We start from the raw sequence: 16,938 nt of genomic DNA, 5'->3' as shown, positions 1-16,938 counted from the left end.
TTAAATGTTCTCAGAGTTTTGGGGTATATCTGATATGTGAATCACAAATCTTTGTCCATCTCTGAGGGTTACAAGAGCTTCTTGTCCCACAGGAAGGCTGAGTTTGATGTTGCTTGAAGTGGACTTGTCTTCTAACAATACTTGGATGAGCTGTGAGACAGAAATGTTTAAAAGGAAAAGGTGAAAAAAGAAAATTTTTATTATTCCTTGTTGTGGAACCCATTTTTAAAAATTTATTTACTTTATTTGGGGGGAAGGAATCTGAGCCACCTGTGGCTGGGCTCAGGGGTCATTCCAGGAGGTACTTAAAAAACATGATTAAAACAGGGTACGCCCTATGCAAGGCAAGCACCTTAAACCCTATACTAACTCTCTAGCTTGACCTGTGTTGTTTGAATTCTTCCACACCTTAGTCCCTGCCCTAGATGTTAAATGGGAAGTGGTGCATTTATTCTTACTACAGGAGATCTGAACTTCTCAGGGAGAATACTCAGAATCTGGTGATTACATCACATAAGGAACCTTAAGCCATAACTGGGGTGGGAGAGTGGGGTTCTAGGGAGTGGGCAGCTGGGTTGACTTTAGAAAAGGGAAGGGGCATGAAGTATATGTGTGACACAGAGAGCAAGTCAGTACTCCTCTACCGAGGCCTTTGAAAAGGCCAATCATCTTGGAACTCAGCAGCTTTTGGCAGAAATGCGTACAGTTCCTTCAGTTACCAGTGTTGGGCCACCCCAGGTGGGAATAGGGTTTGTGCCTTGGCCTGTTCCCCCTGGCGGCCTGCCATCCTCCAGAGGCCACTGGACAGTGAGGTTTGGGCCCACAGTGACAAGACACATGGGGCCTCACAGGATGGGGGTAGGGCCCACCCTTTCCTTCCCACCCCATGCCCTTTCCTCCCCTCCCCAAGTTGCTGCCCACAAATGGCCTCTCTGGCTTCTGATCAAGGTGCTTAATGGCCATGATCCCAGAGACTCAGAAACAAATCTCGGAACCCAGTGGTTTTTGGCAGAAATACGTCTGGAGCCCACAATAGGTTACTGTCGCCAGGCCACCCCAGTAAAGAAAGGGTGCTGTCCCTCTGTCTGCTCCCCCTTGGCCGTTTGGTGGCCGCCATCCTCCAGAGGCCATTGGACAGTCAGGTTTGGGTCCTCAGTGACAAGACACGTGGGGCCTCACAGGATGGGGGTGGAGCCGGCCCTTTCCTCCACCCTTTCCTCCTCCCAACAAGACCCTGAGTTGCCGCCCATGAATGGACTCTCTGGCTCCTGATCAAGCTGCTTAATGGCCATGATCCCAGAGACTCAGGAACAAATCTTGGAACCCAGCAGGTTTTGGCAAGAAATCCCTCCAGATTTAATTGTTAAAAATTCGAAATTTCAAAATCGCATGGCCACTACTGCAGCCGCACGACATCATATGTTATTCATAACCAGCAATAGAAAACAAATTGTCTACTGTTGCCTTTTCGGCAGATCTGAGTGTTGGGTTAAAATCCCAAATAATAATGGAGGGTCTGGTGTCAAAATATTGAATGTAATCAAAGTAGAGAGAGAGTAATATGGAAATCATCTGCCCCACAGGAATGGGGAGGGTGTGGAATGGGGGTATACTTGGGTTTTTGGTGGTGGAGAATGGGCACTGGTGAAGGTACAGGTGTTTCATTGTATGACTGAGACTTAAACCCAAAAGCTTTGTAACTGCTCTCATGGTGATTCAATAAATAAAATTATAAAAAAATGAAAAAACTAAAAAGGCCAATCAGCAGGGAGAGCTGAGGTGGAAACTGTGTGTCTGGGTCTCTTTGGGGCTGTGCTCATCACTTTGATTGCTACCCGCTGGATATCAAACCCCATATTTTCAGCTGACTTCAAGGCTGTACAAGAATCCTGCCTTCTGTCCCTCAGATAAGGTTAGTGTCTGCTTTATCAGTAGATAAAAGGGACAGGGGGCATAGGAATGTGAAAATAATCAAGGTTAGTGGAATATGCTTTACGTTGTCCTCAAAAAACCATGAACAGAAATGTCTACCAATGAGCTAGGTTCACTTAGTCAGGAGCATCTTTGAGGAGACAATTGTTGGCCTTAAGTATTTCCATTTGTACTTAGTGTTTCTCTTCCTTTAATCTTCTAAATGTACCCAACCCTCACAAAATCCCCCCCCCCCCCCCCGCCAAGTTTTTCTTCAAAATATAGACCAGGGAGATATTACAGCAGAAGGCATTTGCCTTTCATGCAGTCAACCCAGATTTGATCCCTGGCATCTCATATGGTTGCCTGATCCCATTAGGAGTGATTTCTCAGTGTGGAGCCAGGATTAATTCCAGAGCACTGCTGGGGTGTGGTGCACACCCCCCAAAAAACAAGCAAGCAAACAAACAAAATATAGGGGAGAAGGATGTTGGATAAATTTTAACAAAAGAAAATCCTGTTTGTTATAACAATGAAGCTAATATGACTTGAATCAAATTTTCATACCTTGATAAATTAGGAGTATGATGTTTGCCTTTAAAATTAAAGACCGTAAAAAATTAAATTAAAGACCATTCATTGCATTATTGGCAACCACACTCATATTTGATTGTTAATTATGGATGAGTTACTGAGAAATGTTGAAATTGTACACATAGAGTTGGCATGAAGTGTATCATATTATGTAATTATGTGGAGTACTGAGTTCATTTTTCATTATTTATGTGTTGAACAACTTACTTTGGAATAGTTTGAGTTAAATTAACATTTGATTGGGCAGTAAAAAATCTGGGAGATTTGCATATTTTGATATTAGTTCATATGCCTGATCTCCAATAAATCTGAGCAAGTCTCCATTAGAGAAGTAAGGACTCTCATTTTCCCTTGAGCTCTGGGGTCCTGAGTAGCTGACAAACCCTGATCAGAGTTCTTTTCAGGATCTTTCTTTTGTTCTTGGTCTTATTTCACGAATAACACCCCTTCACCTCCCACTCCACTCACCCCACAGACTTTTTTTAAAAACTTTTATTAGTGAAACACCATGAGGTACAGTTGTAGACTTACAAATTTTTGTGCTTAGGCTTCAGTTATACAATGCTCGAGTACCCATCCCTCCACCAGTGCCCATTCTCCACCACCTCTGATCCCAGTATCCCTCCCACCCCCCCAACCCCCCATCCCACCCTGCCTCTGTGGCAGGGCATTCCCTTTTGGTCTCTCTCTCCTTTTGGGTGCTGTGATTTGCAAAAGAGGCATTGAGTGGCAATCATATTTGGTCTATAGTCTATTTTCAACATGCATCTCCCATACTGGGAGGATCCTCCCAACACCCTTTATTTAGTGCTCCCTTATCTATTTGAGCTGCCTCTTCCCCTAGCATGTACAGCTGGCCTCCAAGCCATGGAGTAAACCTCTTGGTACCTATCTCAGCTAATCTTGGGTGTTAGTCTCCTGTTTTGTTACTTTATGTTACCCAGATGAATGCAATCTTTCTATGTCTGTCGTCTGTCCCTCTCTTTCTTTTTTTTGTAGATTTACAATTTTTTGTGCTTGGGTTTCGATTATACAATGATCAAATACCGATCCCTCCATCAGTGCCCATTTTCCACCACCATGGATAATATCCCTCCCACCCCCCACCCCCATCCCACCCTGCCTCTGTGGCAGGGCATTCCCTTTTGTTCTCTCTCTCCTTTTGGGTGTTGTGGTCTGCAAAAGAGGCATTGAGTGGCAAACATGTTCAGTCCATAGTCTACTTTCAACATGCATCTCCCATCCTGGGAGAATCCTCCAAACACACTTTATTTGGTGCTCCCTTCTCTATTTGAGCTGCCCTTTCCCCTAGAATGCCCGGCTGGCCTCTAAGCTATGGAGTAATCCTCCTGGTGCTGATCTCAGCTATTCTTGGATATTAATCTCATATTTTGTTACCTTATATCCCCCAGATGAATGCAATCTTTCTATGTCTATCCCTCTCTTTCTGACTCATTTCGCTTAGCATGATACTTTCCATGTTGTACCACTTGTATGTAAATTTCATGACTTCATCTTTTCTAACAGCTACATAGTACTCCACTGTGTAGATGTACCAAACTTTCTTGAACCAGTCATCTGTTCTTGGGCACTTAGGTTTCTTCCAGTTTCTGGCTATTGTAAAGAGTGCTGCAATGAACAAACAAGTACAGATGTCACTTTGACTATACATTTTTGCCTCTCTGGGATATATTCCCAGGAGTGAAATTGCTGGGTCAAATGGGAGCTCAATTTCTAATTTTTTGAGAATCGTCCATACTGTTTTCCAAAAGGGTTGAACCAGTTGGCATTCCCACCAACAGTGAAGGAGTGTCCCTTTCTCGCCACATCCGCGCCAGCATAGGTTGCTTTTGTTCTTTTGAATGTGGGCCAGTCTCTGAGATGTGAGATGGTATCTCATTGTGGTTTTGATCTGCATCTCCCTGATGATTAATAATGTAGAGCATTTTCTCATGTGCTTTTTTGCCATTCGGATTTCTTCTTTGATAAAGTTTCTGTTCATTTCATTGCCCCATTTTTTTGATGGGGTTGAATGTTTTCTTCTTGTGGAGTTCAACCAGTACTTTGTATATCCTGGATATCAACCCCTTGTCAGATGTGTATTCAGCGAATATCCTTTCCCATTCTGTAGTCTGTCTTTGTATTTTGGTCACTGTTTCTTTGGAGGTGCTTAACCCTTCTTGTCCACCCCTCTCCACTCCTCTCCCTTCCAATATTTTGATGAAGATACACAAAAAAGAACTTTGAATGCACTTAAGAAAAGTATATTTCTGACCCTTTCTAAATTTGACCACCACCATCACCTCATGAGAAAACATTTTTCTTCTCTCAAAAAAATGGGGGGGTTGTGCTCGCTTCAGCAGCACATATACTAAAATTGGAATGATACAGAGATTAGCATGGCCCTGTGCAAGTATGAAACACAATTGGTGAAGCGTTCCATATTTTCAAAAAAAGGGGGGGTTCTTCTTCACTGTACAGTTTGTGTCACTTATTAGGAGTTTTTTTTTGCTATACTTAAATCTTTTACTGCAGTTCTGACCTAAGGTGAAAAACTCTATGATGGTTTTTAAAAGAAGAGAATTTAATAACACTATTGTTTTTCACTTTGTTCTTGAACACATCTTTAATTTTACTATTTGGGTTGTTGTTAAAATGTGGAAGAGCGACAGATGGGTTCTAGTACTGAAATGCTGACTTGGTTTGTTGATAGGTGTAGGGCAGAGCTAAATTGTTCAGAGAACTGAGCTGCACAGATGTGCTGCTGAATGGGGCATTAACTGGCCACAGATGGACACAGAGTGTGTGCTTTCTGTTGATGAGGAGGGCAAGTGCTCAGAAATGAATACAATGAAAATTAGAGGAGTGGAACTTTTTGGTGTTGGAAAGTCATTATAGCTAATTCAGCAGGCATGCAGAAACAGAAGCAGGTTTAATTAATCTTGAATACATATTACCTTGGAGTAGCTGACATTTATCTGCTCTTATTGCTTTATTATGTTGCTCAATTAAGTACTTAATATCTTCTCTATTATTGCCACAAATGAAATATAGGTCAAACCCCATAGCAATGAACTTTGTAGGAGTTAGGGATTGGAGAAGAGAGTGTTATGGAAAGGTGCTCAGTGGGGAAGGCTGTAAAGGAGAAATGATAATGATGAGTAGTGGTTATGAGTGTTTGCTATTTTCTAGAATCTTTATAATGATTTCCCTATTTAAACCTCATAACAGGTCTACAGAATTATGTACTATTATTCCTGTTTTGTAGATATAGTAACTTGTCCAAGATTCTTACTAACAAGTAAAAGATGTAGAATTTGAATGCAGGAAGTTATGTACTGTATCTACTTATTCCCCCCCCCCCCCCGCAATTAGGCTTGAATATTTCAAAATTTACTTCTAACTTGATTCCTTGAGAATGAAAGTACATGAAAGCATACTTTGGGGAAACAAAGAGGGTTAAGAGGGTGATCTGTGGAGGTTTGAGTTCCTGCCTGCTAGTCACTAGACAAGGTGGCTGAGGGAATGATGTCTAAGCTGATAACACTTCTTACTGGATTTCTGCAGGGAACCATCTCTGCTCTTCACATTCCCTTTCCTTCTGAGTCCAGAGTTCAAAATTTACTCCTACTTACTGTAGTGACAGAGGAATGCTAAGGCTCAGGTAGTCAACCACAAGCATGCCGAAAGAATGTGTGGATTATTTTGAACTAAAGCTGTGTGAGAAACAGTCAGTACAGAAAGAACAAGAAGGCTCTTCTCTAACCACCTTCCTGCGTCAGGAAGCAGAGTGGGCTCAGGTCCCACAGGCTGAGTAAACAAACTCCAGGACATCCCTGCTCCTTCCTACACCAGACAAGTCTCTTTGATGGGTCAATTCCTCACAAATGCAATTGTTTCTTTGTCATAAAGGTTCATATGAACTTGTTATTTTGGTCATTGTGCTGGTTCCATATGTATGGGACCTTTGTCAATGAAGGGAAATTTGTTTTTCTCGTTAATCTGCCTTGTGGCTTACTTAAACTAGTCAGAAGAATTTAGCTGGGAAAGAAGAGAAGATGTTAGAGATCCTGGTGTGTGTGTGTGTGTGTGTGTGTGTGTGTGTGTGTGTGTGTGTGTGTGTGAGCTAGAGAGGGAGAGAGAGAGAGAGAGAGAGAGAGAGAGAGAGAGAGAGAGAGAGAGAGAGAGAGAGAGCACACCCTCAAACCCTCAACCATGGACACAGGAGGCCCTGACTTGGGTTCAGTATTTCGCTGTCTCATGTCTTGTCAGACAGGTCAGTTTCTCTACACCTACAGGTCTGGGCTTTGTGGCCTCAGCAACAGCTGGCAAAACAAATTTACCATTACAAGGAAAATAAAGGGTCAATACCAGTAGGGACTCTGTAAACCTGAGGCATGCATTTCTTTTGCTCACCATCAGAGCATTTTTGTCCAGCACAAAATGTTTCTCAGAGATGTGCTCTGTTACAGTTTAGACATGCTTGCTGTGCTTTGGAGAAATGGAATGAGGGTTTGTTAGGAAGGAAATATCCTGGGTGGGTGTGATAGTACAGCCAGTAGTATGTTTGTTTTGTACATGTCTGATCTGAGTTCAATCCCTGGAATCCCATATGGTTTCTTAAACCTGCCGGGAGTGATTCCTGAGTGGAGAGCCAGGAATAACCACAAAGCACCACTGGGTGTAGACCAAAGAAAAGAAAGAAAAAAGAAAAAAATGAAATATTTATGGAAGTTTCTAGTGATTTCCAGGCATGGGTCATGCACAGCATCAGGCAGTGCCTTATTCCCATGATCAGAGCCATGATGAGCCCAGGCGGAGGACACCCCTTTTCAATGGTCACTACTATATATTCAAATAAAGTTTTTCATGGTGCCATATTTTTATCTATGTCTATATTTATATATATGCAAAGGAGCTAAACTTTCAAATGTTTGTGTGAATTTTAGAAATGAGTACTAAGAGCACTCCTGGGATCTTTTTGAATCAGCTCACTCACTTCCCTAGCTTCACTGAAGGTGTTTATGTTGTTTCCTGCCTAACCTGGCCCATCTGCACAGCATTCAACAGCCAGGCCTTTGACCTCTCAATCTCTGTCCTGCTCTCAGGACAGAGACTTCCCTCCTCTGATCTACAAGGAGAAGGGAGCACTTGAGGTCAGGAGGTGTAAGCGCCAGTTTCTCTTCCTCTGTTTACTTGTGCACCTCATTTAGCTCTCTGAGCCTGTTTCCTCATTCATGCAATGAAAATAACACTCTGCAAGGTTATAGGACTTTAAGGATATAGATATGCGGTATTAGATAAACAGCATAGTTTTATATCTTTCAAGAAACAACCCTGGGGCTGGAGTGATATTACAGTGGGTAGAGTGTTTGCCTTGCATGCGGCCAACCTGGGTTCAATTCCCAGCATCCCGTATGGTCCCCTGAGCACCGCCAGAAGTAATTCCTGAGTGCAAAGCCAGGAATAACCCCTGCGCATTGCCAGGTGTGACCCAAAAAGCAAAAAAAAAAAAAAAAAAGAAAAGAAAAGAAGGAAAGAAACAGCCCTGCTTCCATCTTTTTAAAAATCCTTCTTTTTCTAACTATTCAATAATCCCTTTTATTGAATGCAGAGGCATTTCAGCACATACTGCTCAGATGAACAGTTAGTAGGAAGCTATTGCTCACTTAGTCTAACCATGCCAGTTAGGCTCTGGGAAGACAAGACTGAGTTTTCTACATCTCCAAACATTCTAGGTGAGTGTCCAACTGACCAGAGCTCACAGGTAAGTTATTAGAATCACTTCAGCCAAATTGCTGAAAACCAAGATTCCATGAAACCCCTTTCTTGTTGTTTGAACACCAGGAAATGGGGTGGGAACAGGCCCATGTCTTTACCTTATTGCCTGTGGCCATGTCTGTGAGGAAGCCCAGGACCCTGAGTGTCATGCTGCTCTCGCCCACGGGACACTGGCTCTGGCTCACATGCTTCAGCGTCACCTGGGGCAGGTCCAGGCTCGAGTTGGTGTTCTCCTGAGTGGGCGAAGAGTCTGGAGGGTGGAAGAGTGCCTGATCTGGCTGGATGAGAAGCTGGTCAGCTGGGAGCCCTTCCTTGAGTTGTCCCACATCTACCTCTTCCTCCTCTTCCTCTTCCTCTTCCATGTATGACTGAAGAATATGAATCACGTATTCCAGAAGCAGCAAATGAAATAGATGCCAGGAGCCTACATTTAAAGAAAAACACCCAAATGGTTAGAGAATAGATAAACTGAGAGAGATGGGTAGACACACAGATGGACACTGATAAATCACTGAGAAAGTGGCAATATTTCTGGGCCTTTATGTCCTCGGAAACCTTCCATGTACAGAGAACCAAGGGCACCCACTACAGAAGTCTCTGGTCAGAAAGAACTGGCAGGTTGGGCCTGGAAAATAACTTAAACTGAAGGAGAGTGAAATATGAACCCCTAAATGTGCCACTCTGAGGGGTGAAGGCAGTTGGAATAGAGAAGAGATCACTAAGAAAATGATGGTTGGAGGAATTCGTTGGAATGGGAGATGTGTGCTGAAAGTAGATAAAGGACCAAACATGATAACCTCTCATTATCTGTACTGAAAACTACAATACCCAAAAGTAGAGAGTGAGTATGGGGAATATTGTCTACTATGGAAGTATTGGGAGGGTTAGAAAGGGAGGAGATACTGGGGATATTAGTGGTGGGGAATGTGCACTGGTGGAGGAATGGGTGTTTGATTATTGTGTGATTGTAGCTCAAACATGAAAGCTTGTAACTATATCTCATGGTGATTCAATAAAATAAAATTTTAAAAAAATGTTCTGCTCTGCCATACCAACTACTTTAGCAATACTTGGGAAATTGCCAATGATACTTGGAGAAGGTGATTCTACCTTGTCCTCATGTCCTTAAGATCCTGCAGGCAATAACCATCCTGGGTGAAATATCCCATCCCTGCACCTGAGCTGAGAAGTGGGATTGACATATCTCGTTATCTCACAACTTTCTACCCTAAGCCAAAAGTTCTTTGTCTTGTCAAATTGTGACAGGGTTATTTATTTATTTATAAAAAGCATAAAGACTTGCTGCCTAGGTCTCTTCTTTGAGCCTCCTATCTTTGGGAATTAAACTTGATTTTCTTTTGTGTTTGTGTATGGGTCACACCCAGTGGTGGTTCAGGGCTAATCCTGGTCCTCATTTGGGGGAAGTTATTCCCTTTGGGGTTCAGGGTACAAGGGCTTAAACCCATATCTCTTGCATGCCAAGCACACTCTCAGCCTGTTGAGCTCTCCCTCCAAACTTTGATCTTCATTTCTTCCTATTAACCTATGTTACGTCAACTGAAGTGTGAAAGCAGCCAAAAGACTCAACTAGTGCAGATATGAGAGACACCTCACTCAGAGGCAGGATGCTGACCCCCAAACTTCTGTGACTGGCATCCAGGCAAGGGGTGTAAAGAGGTCTGGGCTGTACTTCTGATGCTGGAGTGGAGAATACTTCCCTGTGGCTCTGTGTGTGTGTGGCAGCAGATAAGGAAGGGGGATAACCCCCATCTCTCACAGAGACTGTAGCAATCCCCATTGGGGATACTGTGCAAGAGGTAAGCAGATACTGATTTGCCAAATCTTTTCTCTACCCTAAAGGAAGAGGGTAACTGATGTTCTGTGAAGAAGCAGAGAGGGAGAGCTGTCCTATTGCAACCATTAAAGGTAATTTTAACAGAAGGCTTAGGAGGGGCATACGGTGCTGGGGATGTAAGCACATTTTACTGCTATCTCCACTCCCAGAGATTAAAAAACAAATGTTCAATGACAGTAAAACCACAACTCATCTACCTAAGAAACTAACACTTGGCAAATATTTTATGTTTCTAAAATTTTTATATAATCTATCAATTAATGAGATATCTAACAAGATAGTGCCACACAGTTAAAGGACAATTCAAAACAATAAACTCAAAATAATATTACATGTTGTCTACAATATGTAAACAGTAGCTGACGTTGATTTATAAAAAAATGCAAAGTGAGTCTGTGATCATTGTACCCACTTCACACAGCTAGTCTGCATTTCTGTGCAAGAGGAGAATCTGTTGCATCATTATCAATGTGCTCCAACTGGCACAGTGGTAAACACTAAAGGGACATGATAAGTAGAGATGACCCAGAAAGGAGTACAGGAACTTTCTGACCATTTCAAAATCTTGACAATTATCACCATTTTCTCATGGATTTGAGGGGAGAGACTGGTTCTGCTGGAGGGCAAGGATAAAACAGTCTTGAATATTCTAAATTTTTTAAATTTATTTTTAAAAAATTTAAATATTCTAAATTTATATTTTATATATTATATTTATATATTAAAAATCTAGAATAGGTCTTACCAACAACTCTGGGAGCAAATTCCAGGTATAGATTTAACTTTGAGGAACCAGGGCCTAATTTAGACAAAAGGATTCTTGCTGTTGATAGTTTGATCTCCCCTGAACATACAGAGAAGGCAGCAGGGTAAAGCAAACACAGGTCCTGGGCTGGATTTCTTCTGGGGACTGCATATAAACTGTGCATTACCACTTTGTTCTAGAAGAGCACTAGCATAAGCAGTCCTGTTGGAGGAAGGCCCTACTACAAATGGGGATCTCTTACATGATGGCTTGTAGCAGCAATTGGCAAAGGAGATCCGGGATACTGGCAAAAATGGATTTAAATAGGTTTGCCTTCTCTTCCTTGTCCCACATCCCCACTATTAAAGCATCTGGAGCAATCTGCAGTAGTAATTTCTCATCCTGGGAAGATGAGAGCTCGGGGAGGTAGAGTTTCTTCCATGGTTATATTTCTAGTAACCAGGACAATGCCCACCACTTTGTAGCAACACACTAAATACCCGTTCATTGGGATAGAAAGGTCAAAGGTCATCTTCCCACCCACAACTGTTTTCTGCTACTTCTGTGACACAGATGTCAGAGACAGCCTTCCTCATCAGAGGGAGACAGTTTGACTAGAAATTGTGCAATGCAGAAAAGAACATCACTCTTCCCAGCATCTGGATATAATGGCAACTTTGCCAGTGATCATTCCTGAATGTTAAATATGTGAGGGCTAGAAAGAATCCTTCTGTTCTCCAGCTCAGTGGTCTTCTTTGGGGCTCTTTCTCAAAATGTGACAAAGCACTGAAGGGGAGAAGAATCGGTTGTTGAGGACCCAAGTTGAAAACACCCACAAACCTCTAACAGCCCCTCCACTAGTTATCTCATAACTAGATTCTGATGTGAACTGCATGGAGCTAGCATTAGTGACTGTTGCAGGAACTGTGGGAACCACCTGCCACGATGGAAAGGACCTCAGGGCTCAGAACAGGAGGCAACATCCTCTAACAGGTCTTGATTCATCACCTGGAAACAGGAAGCACCAGGGGCACTGCCAGGAAGGGACCTAAAGTCAACCAGCTATGGGCACCCTTCGGCTGCTGGATTTGTCTGTGGCAACCCAGGATACTGGTCCCTCTTAATAGCCAATAACCCCAGCTGCAGACTATGAGGAAAGTAACCTCGTTGGGTTGCTCTCGCCCCTCTGTCCCACACTCCAGCACCATTTCCAATGGAGTCTCTGATTTTGTCAGTAAGTACATGTCTGCTCAGAGATCTTTCCTGAGATATAGCCATGATCAGTGGCCTCTGGTCACAACATGTGCCACTTTGGCACATGTTTTGTGTTGTTTCACAAAATATGTTTTGGTTTTTGAGTCACCTTCAGAGGTGTTCAGGGACTGTTCCCTGCTTGGTACTTGAAGACCACTACTGGTGGTACTCAGGGTAGTCATACTAATTTGAGCATGAGGATTGTTTGTACCAAAGACAATCAAGTACCAGCAGGTTCAGAAAAATGTTTTTCTCTCCCTTAACTACCTACAAAAACATACAAAAGGGTTCCTGACCTAGAAAAAGAGCCATTAACGGAAACAGCTTTGCATTTGTATGACCTATGGGCTCAGCAAAACAGGCATCTAATCACCAAACATCTGCTCTTCTTGAACCAGATGAATTACCCACTCCCTGTTGGTAAATCACTCCCTTATCCCTTTCCTCGGAGGACATATAAGTCACTTGATTCTCAACTGCCTTATTTACTATGGGGACTTCAATCTTTGGGACCCCTATATTTAATGTAATACTTTGATTTTTCTCCTGTTAATTGGTATAATACCAATTTAATTTTTAGACTATCCAGAGAACCCAGAAGGGTAGTGAAATAAATATATTTCCTCCTTTATATGCTAATTACAAATATTAAAGGAAACTTCTATATACCCAATGGTGATGGAATAAGAAAGACATGGTGTGTCTCTTAGATGAATGATCACATCACTTTTTAAACAAACTGTAATGAACAGAGATGTGGCTCAGTGATGGGGCATATGCCTCCCCTGGGTGAGGCCCTGCGTTCGATTCCCAGCACTGCATCTCACACTCCAGACACTCAGGTATAGCCTTTACAGCCCTAGCATGAGGAACTAAAAACCAAAAAGATTATTAAGGTTTTATGTTATATTTTAAGTAAAAAGAGTAAAAGAGACAAAGATATTCTACTTGGTGATGTGGAAAATACTTGTACAATAGTAACTCCATGAAAAGGTAGAATATAAACTGGTTGGCATTCACTGACTTACCAAAACTCTCCCTGTGGCAGAGAGTCATGGCTTTGCTCACAGTGGTGAGAAGGAAATTCCATCTTAGCTGAAAGCTGGCAGCCAGCTTGATGAAATCCTCTTTGCTTCTGCTAGGCTAGAACATATTTGTAAGGAGAAAAAACAAGTTGGGTTTAATGATAAAATCAAGAGGAAGAATATGTTTCAAGTGTACATATGTACCATGCAGACATTGTCAAGTAACTCAGTAAAGTGGGGATGGGAGATGAAATGATAGGACAAGAGTGTGGCCTACTACAAAAGGCACATGAAAAAATGCTATATATCACTAATCATCAGGGAGATACAAATCAAAACAACAATGAGACATCATCTCACACTACAGAGACTGGCACACATCAAAAAGAATAAGAACAACCAGTGCTGGATGTGGGGAGAAAAAGACTCTCTCATTGTTGATGGGAATGCAAACTAGTCCAGCCTTTCTGGAAAACAATATGGGTATTCCTCAAAAAATTAGAAATTGAGTTTCCATATGATCCAGCAATACTACTTCTGGGAATATATCCCAGTGGTGCAACATAGTACAGTAGAAATGACATCTGAACCTGTATGTTCATTGCTGCACTGTTCACAATAACCAGAATCTGGAAACAACCTGAGTGCCCAAGAAAGATGACTGGTCGAAGAAACTTTGGTACATCTACACAATGGAATACTATGCAGCTCTTAGGAAAGATGAAGTCATGAAATTTTCTTATAAATGGATGTACATAGATAGTATCATGCTAAGTAAAATGAGTCAGAAAATAGAGGGACAGACATAGAATTACTGCACTCACAGTGACACAGAGACATAGAACTACTGGAATATAAAAATAACATAATGTGAGACTAACACCCAAGGACAGTAGAGACAAGGGCCAGGAAGGTTGCTCCATGTTTGGAAACCAGCATCATGAACTGGGGGAGAAGGCAGCTGGGATAGAGAAGGTATCACTAAGTCAATGATGATTGGAGGGATTTCTTGGGATGGGAGATGTGTTCTGAAAGTAGACAAAGGGCCAAACATGACGGCCTCTTAGTTTCTTTATTTCAAACCATAATGCCCCAAAGTAGAGAGAGAGAAAGAAGTAAATTGTCTGCCACAGAAGCAGGGTGTGGTATGAGATGGGGGTGGTGGGAAGGATATTGGGGATATTGTTGGTGGAAAATATACACTGGTGGAGGGATGGGCATTTGATCATTGTATGACTGAAACTTAAAGATGAAATCTTTGTGACTATCTCATGGAGATTCAATGAAAAAATAACAATGAAATAAAAAAATTAAAAAGTTAATTTAAAAAAACAATGTGATCTACAAGAGTATGTGAGGAGTGAAGGGCACAGGTAAAGGGATATATCTGATAACCTTTCATTATCTGTATTGTGCGCCATAAGGCCCAAAAGGAAAGAGATTGAGTGGGAAAAGAGAGAGAGAGAGAGAGAGAGAGAGAGAGAGAGAGAGAGATGAAAAGTGCCTGCCATAATGGCAGGTGGTGGAACAGGTGGTGGGGCAGGAGGGAAACTGGAAATTGGTCGTGGGAAATGTACACTGGTGAAGGGATGAGTGTTGGAACATTATATGACTGAAATTCAATCATGAACAACTTTGTAAATGTGTATATCACTGTGATTCAATTAAAGAAATAAAAAAGTGGCTTTCTCTGTTCTTGCTTCCTGGCCTGGGGAAGAGGATTCCAGGGTGGAGCCCTTTGATTTCTGTATTGCAAACCATAATGCCCCAAAGTAAAGAGAGAGTAAGAAGGAAATTGTCTGCCATAGAGGCAGGGGTTAGGGTGGGATGGGGGTGGTGGGAGGGATATTGGGAACATTGGCGGTAAAAAAACGTACACTGGTGGAGGGATGGGTGTTCGATCATTGTATGACTGAAACTCAAACATAAAAGCTTTGTAACTGTATCTCATGGTGATACATGGTGGGGAGAAGGTGGAAGGAGGTGAGAAACTAGTCTTCTTCACTTTTTCTAATTCCACGTTATTAAAAAAATAATAAAAACAACAGGCAGTTACTTAAAAGTCAAATTAGGCAAAAGAAGCATGGAATTCCAGATGATGAAAAGTGGTGGTGCTTCTGCTGGAGAGCATCTGGCTTGTGAGCCATCATAGGGCCAGAAGGCCTAGCACCACAAGGCAGCAAGGAGTCACTCCTCTGGCACAGACACAGAGAGGAGCCCTGTCTCCACTGAAAGCAGCCTAGAGCCTCTCCCGCTGAAGCCCCAATCAGCACAGCCAATGCCGGCTGGACTGTCTCTTGTGGCCCTTCTAAGTCCCCCTCGAGCTGTTGGTCTGAATTGATGAAGGACAGGCTGCCACTGCCAAGATGAGATGCCTTCTCCCATTTTGGAATTTTCTCTTCCCATCTGCCCCCAGTGAATCAAAGGATTGTCCTGAGCTTTGTTAGGTGTGAATTCCCTTCCTAGCAGCTTCCCCTCCCCTCAGCTTCTGACCACCAGACCTGTGGCTCCCAGGAGGGGCCCACTGCTCACCAACATGCAGATGAACTCTAAAAGTGTCCTAAAGACACTGAAAAGTTCTGGCCCTGTGCTCTGGGTAGATGTGAGCCAAGAAGACTTTCAGATGTGAGCCATGGCTGTGGCTGAGCTTTTGTCCCTTCCACCGGGGACCCATAGCAGACAGGAGCCAGGTGCAGAGTCCATGGGATTCAGATGAGCCTCCCGCTTGCTAGCACACTGCCCGCTGCCAGACATAGGAGCCTTCAGTCAGCCCTGACAAGTTCAAGGTGTTGATTTCCACAGTCTGACTGTTCTATGGACAACAGTCAGCTTTTAATCAGGCCAATGCTTTCACATACACATGTCCTTCAAAGGCACACAGTTACAAAAAACACAGTTTTGTGAGTAAGTCACATTTGTGAAGGGTGCAGACATGACAACCTTCAGCTTGTCTCCTTCAGCAGACCCAGGACGTGGTGTTTCTGCCAGTGGGTGGTTTCAGTCATGCACCATGGTGCAGGTGCACAGGTATAAAGTTGTACAGGTGTAAAGATACACAGGTGTAAAAGCTACACAGGATGTAAAGATACACAAGTGTAAAGGTGCACAGGTGTAAAGGTGCACAGGTATAAAGGTGCACAGGTGTAAAAGTGGGCGTGCCCAACTTGCTTTGACCCTCTCTACCCTGCACTTCTGCTTCAGAGCCTGCTCCCTCCCTTGGCTTTTCCTAATTTCTTATCTTCAGAGGAAGCCTCATATAAGATGAAAGCCTGGCTGCCTTGCATGGTCTAAGGTCTCTTGCACACTCCCAGTTCCCTTGCACACCATGGGCCCACGGAGCAAAAGTGTTGCGGCTTTCTCTAAGGGCATTCGTGGGAATTAATGCAGTCTGTTAAAATGAAGGTGCAAGGTTATAAGGGCGCAGCCGGCATGCTGAGTAAGGAAATCACCGCCAAGCCCAGCAGTGCTTGCACGCCTAGATCAAGTAGGGAGTTGGTTCCCTGCCCCTGTAGAAGGAGGCGGCTCCTCGGCTCCCAGCAACCGCTCAGCCAATGAGACAGTGAGAGCAACAGATCAGCCAATGAAAGAAGCGCCATAAGACAAAGGCTGAGACACCATCCTCCTAGTGAACTCTCAGTTCTCTCCAAAAGAACCCCTGAATTGTAGCAATCCCTCCAGAAACTACACAGACTGGCTCTGCCTTTTCAACGGGGGAAAGGTGGGGTGTCTGCCCAGCAGACTGCACTACCCAAATGGCATTTCTGTGTTGCTTC

At 43.0% G+C, this 16,938-nt stretch overlaps 1 protein-coding gene and 1 non-coding gene across 4 annotated transcripts in view; one reads left to right on the top strand and one right to left on the bottom strand.

Annotated features, from left to right (window-relative positions):
- Nucleotides 1–16,938, bottom strand: part of RFX8 (regulatory factor X8) — a 74,711-nt gene continuing 57,773 nt past the window's right edge. For all 3 annotated transcript variants that reach the window (XM_056128386.1, XM_056128394.1, XM_056128402.1), the window contains 3 exons: nucleotides 13,169–13,283; nucleotides 8,385–8,710; nucleotides 1–150 (listed from right to left, as the gene is read on the bottom strand). In XM_056128386.1, coding sequence (XP_055984361.1) covers nucleotides 1–150; nucleotides 8,385–8,710; nucleotides 13,169–13,283 — 591 coding nt within the window. The remainder of the gene's footprint in view (nucleotides 151–8,384; nucleotides 8,711–13,168; nucleotides 13,284–16,938) is intronic.
- Nucleotides 4,853–4,954, top strand: LOC130038099 (U6 spliceosomal RNA). The gene has a single exon (XR_008794598.1). It is a non-coding gene; the product is annotated as a U6 spliceosomal RNA (small nuclear RNA).

The sequence above is a fragment of the Sorex fumeus genome, unplaced genomic scaffold (genome assembly GCF_029834395.1).
Source record: "Sorex fumeus unplaced genomic scaffold, SorFum_2.1 ptg000006l, whole genome shotgun sequence".
Lineage (NCBI taxonomy): Eukaryota > Metazoa > Chordata > Mammalia > Eulipotyphla > Soricidae > Sorex > Sorex fumeus.
This window is presented reverse-complemented; position numbering and strand designations above follow the sequence as displayed.